Raw genomic sequence first — 10,983 nt, 5'->3', positions numbered from 1 at the left:
TAAGCGAATTGAAATTAGTATCAGAAGAAAGATAATCTAATTACGAAAAGAATGGTATAGGATTGCCTGCAAAAATCCGCTCATGTACAAAATTAGATTAATCATTTATTTAATTTAAATTACCCATAAACACCTTTCGATGGACAAGCTATCATAGACGTGTTTATAACTAAATAAATTTTCATAACAAATAGAGTTTCATTTGGTTATCAGATGGGTGAAGGTCGACCTTATTCCGTCTCTTAGACAAGTATTAAAATATCGCATTGATAGTAGATATTCAGTGTGTTTGATACAAAAATTAAGGAAATCACTGCTTTTGTAATTATTTTCTACAAATTGTTTTCAAATTTTTTGTTGTACACTGTTGTTGTAACACAATTTTAAGAGTCAATAAATGACCTTACTTTTTTTATTTTCAGATTTTCCTTCCGAAACTACACCTCAAGTACCATGGTTTAATCCATACCAATGTTCATGCTATCCAATAGCATATTGCGGTAGACTTGCAGGAAAATTTGATCCACGAGTTGTGACACCGGTGAGAAATTTGTAAAGTAATATGAATAATTAGTTAAGCACAAATGTTTAAATTTTTATTTTTTCAGTTCAATTGTTATCCTGGATATGTATTATGTTGTCCTTATTATCCTCCTGAAAAAACTTCTGCACCAGAGATTTGTGGAAATCGAAGTAGTATTCAACCACGAGCAAATAAACTTATGGGCCGTGCTGTTTATGGCGAATATCCATGGACTGGAGCCATATTAGATACAGATAATTCGTATCTAGGTGGTTGTGTATTAATAAATAGACGTACTGCCTTGACGGCTGCTCATAAGATCGCGTACTTATATTTTATTTATTGAGTTTATAACAAAGGCGAAAAATTGGTAAAATCAGATCAAATTACCCATCTTTATTGAATTTTGAATCTCCTAATACGTTATTGGGAAGAACTTCAAATCTGTTTTGTATTTTATCTAGTTTTTACCGACAATTTGCTTGTGTGCGATTAAATTTTACGATATGTGTAATTAAAATGCATAAATTATTACTGAACTGTTAATATATTTTAGTGACTACACTGATAAGCCATTGAAGGGAAGATTTGGTTTTGTAAATGGTAAACTAATTGATGACAATACAAAAGAATACAACATTGAAACTATAACAATTCATCCGGACTTTGATCGTATAACTTTTAAAAATGATATAGCTATTTTAAAATTTAGTGAAGATATTACGTATAGTCCTGTTATAGGTCCAGCTTGTTTACCATATGACGAAAACTTAATAGTTGAAGCTCAAAGAGGGTATGCTTATTTTTCTAATATATTTAAAATACTATTAACACTGGGTTTGAAGTTAGTTTACATGTTTAATAACGACTTTACGCCTTTAACAACGACCTTTAACAACGAAAACTATCTTTTTTTATATCAAAAACACTGTACAAATCAAATATAAACGCAGCTATCCAGATTTAAAAATAAAGTCAGTCTGGTAAAACTTTACTAAAGAACTTTTCCCCTCAAGAGGAAAGTAGATAGTTTTCACAAATGTGTACTCTTTCCTGTATGTTTATGCGATATGCTTTCCTGAAGAGAGGTGCGGTGTTTCGTGAAATCCACACATGAACTCGCTTTTCGTTCCACTTGGTACGCTGCGTTTCTTTCGCTTGAAAAGAATTCTAGTGTATGGAGGCCCAATATTGAACAACCTTTTCCCTGCATCTAGAAATTGAACTATTTGTTATACGACATAGTTGAGAGACTAGTTTTGTTGGAATACGATTGAATGGTTAAGATCAACAAAATGGATTCTTAAAAAGTGAACTGGTTCTAAATTAATGATTTTGTTCTAGCTGCTGGGTATCTGGTTGGGGACGAGATAAATTTGCCGATGGCATGTATCAAAGTGTACAAAAAACTGTACATGTTCCAATAATTGATAAAAATTCATGTGAATCAGAATTAAAAAGCACTCGACTTGGTCCAGATTTCACTTTGGATAGTGACAGTTTTATTTGTGCAGGAGGATATTTAAACCAAGATGCTTGTACTGTAAGTAGCTTAATAATTCTATTTATTTTCAGGATTCTTTGAAATAAATTTAGTTCCGTCTACGTTTTCGAAACTTTTTGTTCCCGCTATGTATTTGTTTAACATAGCACAAACATTGATGAGGGGGAAGGTGGTAGTTTAAAAAATTATTAATTTTTTTGAAAATTCTTAAATTTTTGTATATATAATAATAAATTGTAATGTATGGCCTGTTAAATCCAACTCCGCGTTCAAGCTGGCATTAATATTCATGGAATGTATTATATTTTCTGTGACGTGATGCCAAGACCAACGGTTGCCTCAGAGATCAATTGGGGGATCCCAAACCAAGTAAAACAGTATATTCCCTTTCTTCAAAATTAAAAAAATTTCCACAATTGTGTTAAGAAAAGTGTTTTTTAATCAATTAGAATGAAAATTAGCCAATCGCTAAGCTTGGGAAAAGAAAAATAATGGAAATTTTCGACTAAATTTACGTTTGAGTGTGTTAAACTTCACACTAGCAAAGTAAAAAAATAATATTCAAGTTTTAATAACCACAATATTATGTAAATGATTATTTCTTTGTTTGTTTATTTGTCTTTAGGGTGATGGTGGTTCACCTTTAGTTTGTGAACTGGTAACTGGACAATGGACTGTCGTGGGCTTAGTTAGTTGGGGTATTGGTTGTGGTTATCCAAATATCCCCGGTGTATATGTGAACGTTGCACATTTTTTACCATGGATACAATCACCAAACAATAATCGATAAAAGCTTCTTCTTTTTTTTTAAATTTAATTTTTTAGTTTCAAATCATTATTATCATTTTCATAACCTTGGAATTATTTTTGAATAAATTTTATTATTAAAAAAATATTTATAATTTTAATTTTCTTTAAAATTTTGTATATACATTTTTCCATAGTTACCTTAAGTTAAATGTCTAGTGAATTGTTTACGCTCAGTGTTTTAATAAAGCCCATGATGAAAAATTTTTTTTACAAAAAATCAAATTTTATATTTTGGGACTTTACCTAACCACACACTGTAGTTAGAATTAGTAAACGTATTCACTATTTTTAGTCTAAATATAAACACATTATTATGCATCTAAACTAATTTAACTTTTTGTGTACTTTTGAAGGTCGAATAAATTTGATTTTTGTGGTGTAACGGATAATAATTATGATTTGATTAAATCGGCGTTAATTTGGGATGCGTAATTCCCCAGTAAACGCTATAGTTGAGTTGTTGAACACATCTATCTTTTATACTTCCAGCAAAAAAGTTTGACAAATAAACCCAATAAATTTTGAAATATATAAATTGGGCCATTGCTTGCGATTTTCCAAAGGAAAAAATTTAGGGAGTGGTGAAATTATTAGATCACACACTCACCCTTCCAGGATTAAACGGGAGCGCATTGAAGGCTAAGTGGAATGAAGCTCGAAAATTTTTTTTTTGTCTTTGATGCCTTTCAAATATATGAAATTCGATACTATAAATGTAATTAAGTTAGTCAATCCAAAAACGTATATTGTTCCCTCAAAACTATACTACGTTTAATTCGTTTAAAAATGGAATTCTACTTCGAACAAATTTTTATGAATCATTTCTTATTTATTTAATCGTTTAAAAATTTATCTTTTATAAATTTTGGGTCATTTCAAAATGAATGCTGTTCTTTCATTCTTGGCAGTCAAATCTATTTTAAACGTTGAATATTGGAAAATTTTCAAATAATGACAATTAGGTGTAGATCCTTTGAGCTTATTGAAAATATTTTCTTCAAATTTTGATAATATTAAGAAAAAATTATTTTAAAAAATAAGGACTCCACGTATATTTAGGCACAAGGCTCCAAAATCTCAAAATCTGCCCATGTATGATGGTCATGAAATTAGGATCTCCTAGAAATTAATTTTAAGTTATCAAATTTCACACCAAGCGAATGTGAGTGCTTTTGGTTTCGTAATCTTTCGCTCATATAATGATGCTTTCATATGATTAATATTTTGGCAACGTATTTAATATTTTTAACGATTTTGGTTGGCTGGCCATCCAATTGAAATATGCTTTTACTCTTATAACTCTTTTTTGGATCAAAAATATTCGAAGCACTTTATTTGATACGATACCTTTTACAGTTTTTATGAGAACAAACTGTTAATTTAATTTGGAGCGAATTGTTGAAGTTTGAGCTTTTCATGCTATTTATAATCTGAAAGACTGTCTTTTAAATGCAGTTATTTTTAATTCGTTTTTTCATTTAACGCTCTATTAATTTACTGACTAATATATTGCTACCTTGATCCTGTTTAGTTTCAGCATCATCTGATTTGATGACAAAGCTATTCATTCACAAATAATGTAGACTTGGATGACATGGATGCTGGAAAATAATTTCAAAATATAAAAAAACAATAAACATAAATGTAATGAATACATAATATAGATAAAGATCATGGAAAATGGAAAAATAAGCAGTTCTTCAACAGTTCTACGGGTTTCTCATAGCAAATTAATTAATGGAAAAATAGTGCCATAAATTTATCGTTTGAGATGTTTCTGAACGATTTTTATCAAAATCAATTTTTTTAGAATAATTTAAGTTTGTGAAAGTGGTTTTTCAATGGAAAATTTCAAAATATTGAATTAAATGGGTTTTTATTAGTCAAATTAAATTGTCGACGTGTTCAATGCTTGACGTTATAAAAATTGGGTTATTCGTTAAATTAATTAAAAATACAAACAAATTGACATTATCATCCATTTTAAAGAGTCCTGCAAAACTCTCAAAAGCAACAACTCTTAAATTTTGCATTAATTTAACAAAACTTAATTTTGTTTGAATTTCGAAGGCAGCCAATTTCTTTTCTATACCTACGCCTAAATCGAATCTATATCCACGGTTAATAACTGTTAATCCATTTCTTGGATTTCATATTTTTGTATACACCTACCGTATCACTGCGAGAATGTATGGAGTTTTTAGTCCAGAAATCTGGCTATTCAAATGCACTATTTTAATGAACCGATGAAATCAAAATGAAAGGTCCTGACCGAACACATATATGAATGTATCATCGTCGGCTATAACAACATGCCGGATATATATGTTGTTATAGCCGATATAATGACCAAAATTGTTGTTCCCTACAATGTCGTTATAACCGATTTTTACCGAAATTATACATATAATCAATTTAATTGATTGCTTTTACATTTGCTTCTTTAGTACTTCTGGTATACGACATTGTGAAAAAAAATTAATTTATTAGAATCGAATGCAACAAAAATTATAAAATTAAATAAAATAAAACTGAACACGAACAATAATAATTTAAGAAAAACATGATAAATCATACAAAGTATTTGAATAATAGATAATTTTAAAATCACGTAAGCTTCATATTACTCGTACAGTAAATAGTGCATATTCCATAAATATTTTTATTGCTATGATTAATATTTTAATTGTTATATTTTATTTTTGTTCGATTGAAATAATTTTTTGTCAAAATGAAAATGGTATGCAATTTGCAGGTAAATGTTTTAATTCTTTACTTTTTTTAATAATTCTTGTTCACTAGTGTGAAAATTTACATAATAAAACGTGAACAACTGTATGTGCTTACTTTATGAATCTTAGCATAAAATCTTTGCCGTTATTTCTTATGGTACAAAATAAATTTTCTTTTCTTCTTTTGATAACGAAAGTTTTATTATTTTTATTTAGATAAGTATAATAAAAGAATATCGACTATTTGTTCATATTGCAATGCAAGGTTTAGTTTTGTGGGCCCCACAGAAATGACGTGGCGGTGGCTAAAATATAATGTAGAATATAATTAATGACAAAATTTTTCTTGGAGATCATCACGACACCGATTCGCTTATGAATATGAGGGGAGAAACCTAAGATGGAGTGTTTTGGAAGTATCCTTAGCTACCATAGTATCCCCCGAGTATTTGTAACCCCCGAACTAAAAAAAAAGGGGGGTGTAAGTTTGACCGCTATGCGTCTGTCTGACTGTCTTTGGCATCAAAGCGCCTAAGCGGATTAACCGATTTTGATCTTTTTTGCTTCGTTTGATAGGTAATTTAATGGAGAGTGTTGCTAGCTATGGTTTAGATAAGAGTTTAGGGTTTCTTACTCGATAAAACTAAAAAATGGCGCAGATCTTCAAAATCGATTCAGTTTGAAAAAGGTTTTGAGGAAAAAGGTAATTTAATGGAGAGTGTTCTTAAATATGTTTCAAGTGCGAAATTAGGGTTCTGTACTTGCAAAAATTGTCGAGGTTTTTTTAAATTTTGTAAATTTCTAAAAACTTAAAACATTTGTTGCTATAATCATTAGCTTTTATTAATTTATATAAAATTCGAGTTTGTTATTTACCTTGGTCAGGATTCGGCATGATTTGCTATCTGATTAGACTGAAATTTTGCAATTTTGTATAGTTGAATTGTTTTCAAAAAAACATGAAAATAATATTAATCTAATATTATATGGTACGGATCCCTAAACTCGCACTTGAAACATACCTAATAACACTCTTCATTAAATTAGCTTTTTCCTCATCGTCAATTTTTCAATTTTTTCGGGTACGGAACCTTAAGCTCGCACTTGAAACATTCGCTATTAAATAACTTTTTAATCGAAAGAAAAAAATCAAAATTGGTTCATCCGTTTAGGCGCTACGATGCCAGACAGACACAGGCAGACACATACTCATAACGGCCAAACTTATAACACCCCTTTTTATAGTTCGGGAGTTAAAAATTTGTATATTTTTCGTCTTATTAATTGGCGAATGAATTAGTTCAGTAAAACGGTTCAGTGTTCTGTCAGGTTTTTTGTGTTGTGAAAAATTTTTTTAGGTCCATCAGTTTTTTGTTTTTGTGTTAGTTATACCTTATTTAACGAAGTGTGGTGGGTTTCAAATCTGTGTTTTGTGCTTCGTCAATTTAATAAATAATATATTATCGTTTTTTAATTAATTTTCTAATTTAAGAAGTTTTTTATCATATAATAAATCAACTCTAAAGTGAATCTATCGATTCTAGTTTTAATTCAATTTTCAATTTAAAATTAAAATAAAATGTGTTTAGTGAAGCCAAGCATAGTATAGATATTTATGACTTATGGCGCTGTGAACGATTGTTGCTGTGGATAATACATTAAGGACTCATTTTAAAAAGAGATTAAGTTTAAGAGATGATTAAAATGTATTAGGTTTTCATTTATTTTTCTTTTTGTTATATTAAGCGCAACAGACACAAGTAGCAGACCAGTCGGAACTAAGAGTGAACAAAATTATAGGTGATTTAGTTTTAAAAAATGGTATCAAATACTATATTCTTGTTTAATATCTGCTAAATAACAAAAATCTGGACCAGAATTTAAGAAACCAATAATCTTACTTTTTTTCCAGAATTTCCTTATGAAGCAACGCCTCAAGTACCAAGGTTTAACCCATACCAATGTCCATGCTATCCAGTAGCATGTTGCGCATATTGCGGTCGATATGCAGGATTTAATCCACGCGTTGTGACACCGGTTTGAAATTTATAATTTATAAAATAACATGGATAATGAATTAAACATAAATGTAGACATTTTTATTTTTAGTATAATTGTAATTCTGGATATTATCCTCCTCAAAAAAATTCACTGCCAGAGATTTGTGGGAATCGAAGAAGTATGCAACCACGAACAAATAATCTTGTGGGCCGTGCAGTTTATGGGGAATATCCTTGGACTGGAGCCATATTAGATACAGCTAATTCGTATTTAGGCGGTTGTGTATTAATAAATAAACGCACCGCTTTGACCGCAGCCCATAAGATTGCGTGCGTAGTTATATTTTATTTAATGTATAACAAAACCGAAAAATTGGTAGAAACTAAATAAAATTATGAGTCTCTATTGGACTTTATATTAACTGTTTATCTCCCAATATTGAATCGGGAAGATGTTCTTACTTTTAAAAACAGCAGTTTTGCACACGAGTTAAAGATGAAGTTATAGGATGAGGGCTGGGGACTACCACAGGCTTTTCATAAATTTCTTTTACGAATCTTAGGAGAATATACTTTCGAATCATCCGCTACTTACCAATAAATTTACTTTTTAGAAATGGTAGGAAAACAATCTAGATAAATTCTCTAAACTTATGGAGATTCAATCAAAAATTCGTTGAAATGCGTTGGAACCCGTTTAATAAGGAGTTCTTTAAGAAATTCTGTATTATAAGCCTACCACGCAAAAATGCCAAACCTTGATAATTCTTCATTGATAATAAAATTTAGTTAATCATACACAGTTAATTATAAATTTAATATTTTATATGAAATGCAAAAAAAAAAACCAATATTAAAAACTAAATAAATTTAATTTTTTTAAAGTTTGGTATATAATTTTAAATATACGTTTTGAGCAACTCTGTATCGGTACGAATTAAGAAACTTATAACTTAATTCTAGTTTTTTATAAAAATGCAGAAACGAAAAATATCAGTATGGTATTCTTTACAGCTAAATTAGTATATCAAAGTACTTATTGCAACAAACTAATCTAATTTTTTGACGCATTTATTTTTTACATTATCCCGCCATATAAAACTGCTTTTGCTAGTTTTCCAATTTGGTTTATGAATTGAGTATCAGATTTCGTATAAATGCCACCAATTGTCTTCCCTAATGTAGAATTCGTATTGGACTACATATATTAAACAGAGTATGCACAAAAACAAATAATTAAAAAGCCAACAATATCAGAGATGTTACACGTAGGTAGTTAATAAGAACTCTATTCAGAACTTGACTAATCTGTTTTGTATCTTGGGCAATTTTTAACGATTTTCCTTGTGTGCATCTAAATTTTAAATGTGTTTAAATTATTATTGAACTGTTAATTTATTTTAGTGACTATACTAATACGCCTTTGAAAGTAAGATTTGGCTTTTTAAATGGTAAACTAATTGATGACAATACAAAAGAATATAATGTTCAAACTATAACAATTCATCCGAATTATGATCGTACTACTTTTAAAAGTGATATAGCTATTTTAAAATTTAGTGAAGACATTACGTATAGCTCTGTTATTGGTCCAGTTTGTTTACCAAATACCGAAAACTTAATAGTAGGTTCTCAGAAATGGTAAGTGTATTTTTATTAAAATTTTTACATAATATTTACACTATATGGCTAGTTTATATTCCACGCATTGGGGTAGGTGAAAAATTTGTAGGCTCTTTATTAGATCCCGAAGTCAAGTATTATCCTGTTAATTTTCTACTTTGATCCCTAATATATTCATTGAAAACTTTGGGCACCTCTTTTGCGTTTTGAACACTTTTGCTTACTTCTTAAGAATAGTTTTTTACCAAATATTCTGATTGTCTTGACTGAAAGCCCTTGCCTATGATTCTTTGGGAGTTTTCGGTCAAGACCATGCTCTAAATGCATGCTCTGATCTATGATTTTGTTGTAGTTGCTGGGTATCTGGTTGGGGACAAGATAAATTTACCGATGGAATGTATCAAAGTGTACAAAAAAGTGTACAAGTACCAATAGTTGATACAAATTCATGTGAAAGACAACTACAAAGCACTCAACTTGGACAAGGTTTCACTTTGGATAGAAACAGTTTTATTTGTGCGGGAGGCAACTTAAATGAAGATGCTTGTACTGTAAGTAGCTTAACAATTTTTTTTCAGCGTAGCTTGAAATAAATCACTGATGAATATCGCCTATTTAAATTGAAATTTTCTTTTCTTTTTCTGATAGTGATCGAACCAAATTGATAGATAGTGATTTAAGCTAAAATGCTGAAAATAATTGGTATTTAGTATTTACTAAATAATTGGCATTAGTATTTACTAAAAATTTTTTTTTTTTTTAATGTACAATTTTGTAAAAAAATATCAATTGTATGAAGTTAGCCAAATTGAATTTTGGGAACATCATCAAGTACTTTGTAATCGCTATGTTGTGTAAATAATAGGCTTTGGAAATTGAAGGTATGGCTAGTTCCTTCGAAGTGCGAAGTCTATTATTATGATTATAGTTAATGTGATACAAAATTTTTTTTTTTACATTTCAGCCATATCTTGTATACTTTTTGTAAGTTTTACAGAAAAGCTTAAATAAAGATAATCTTTCGTTTTTATTAGGCAACAAAATTATGTTTGTCTTCTTAAAATTTGTAAAGAAATCTAAGCTTTTGTTTCAAAAAAAAACATAGAAATGTTCCACAAAATTTATTTTTTGGTGTACTAACTTCACACAGGCAAAGAAAATTCTAATATAAAAATATAAACCAGAGCAATAAATGTTAATTTTTTTTTGTTTATTTATTTGTCTTTAGGGTGATGGTGGTTCACCTTTAGTTTGTGAATTGACAACTGGACAATGGACTGTCGTGGGTTTAGTCAGTTGGGGTGTTGGCTGTGGTCAACCAAAAATCCCCGGTGTATATGTGAATGTTGCACATTTTCTACCATGGATACAATCACAAAACAATATTCGATAAATACAAATGTGTTCTCTATTATTTTTTTAGTGTAGTGTTTTGTTATCTAAATTTAATTTTTTAATTTCGAACAATACTGTCTTTTTTATAACCTTGAAAACAGTTTTTAATAAAGTATATGTTAATAATTTCAATGCTTTTTTCATTTGATTAAATATATTTAAGGCAAATCACGTGTATTAGAGTGTTGGAAGTTTGTATGAAACTATGCCATTTTTGAAGTTAGAAATATAAAACTTGATATGCTCATGGTTTTGAGACAAAACTTTATTTTACTTTGTTCATTCTTTAAGAGGGTCAAATTGGAGATGAAAGTTTATATGAAACTCTGTAATTTTGGAAGTAAAAAGGGGATGGTAGTTTGTATGGAAATTCGTCATTTTTTAATTACCTACTTA

General features: G+C 29.4%; 2 protein-coding genes across 2 annotated transcripts; both read left to right on the top strand.

Annotated features, from left to right (window-relative positions):
* Positions 1-397: 397 nt before the first annotated feature.
* LOC123292675 (phenoloxidase-activating factor 2-like) lies at positions 398-2,817 on the top strand. The gene is made up of 5 exons (XM_044873388.1): positions 398-541; positions 609-847; positions 1,080-1,316; positions 1,868-2,066; positions 2,653-2,817. Exons 1-5 carry the CDS (start codon positions 398-400, stop codon positions 2,815-2,817), a joined length of 984 nt encoding a protein of 327 aa, XP_044729323.1.
* Positions 2,818-5,969: 3,152 nt separating this feature from the next.
* LOC123292674 (phenoloxidase-activating factor 2-like) lies at positions 5,970-10,585 on the top strand. Its single transcript, XM_044873387.1, has 6 exons — positions 5,970-5,985; positions 7,482-7,606; positions 7,679-7,899; positions 8,974-9,210; positions 9,545-9,743; positions 10,421-10,585. Exons 1-6 carry the CDS (start codon positions 5,970-5,972, stop codon positions 10,583-10,585), a joined length of 963 nt encoding a protein of 320 aa, XP_044729322.1.
* The last annotated feature ends 398 nt before the right edge of the window (positions 10,586-10,983 follow it).

Source organism: Chrysoperla carnea, chromosome 2, assembly GCF_905475395.1.
Source record: "Chrysoperla carnea chromosome 2, inChrCarn1.1, whole genome shotgun sequence".
Taxonomy (NCBI): Eukaryota; Metazoa; Arthropoda; class Insecta; order Neuroptera; family Chrysopidae; genus Chrysoperla; species Chrysoperla carnea.
The sequence above is the reverse complement of the archived record's forward strand: the minus strand, read 5'-3'. Positions and strand labels throughout refer to the sequence as shown.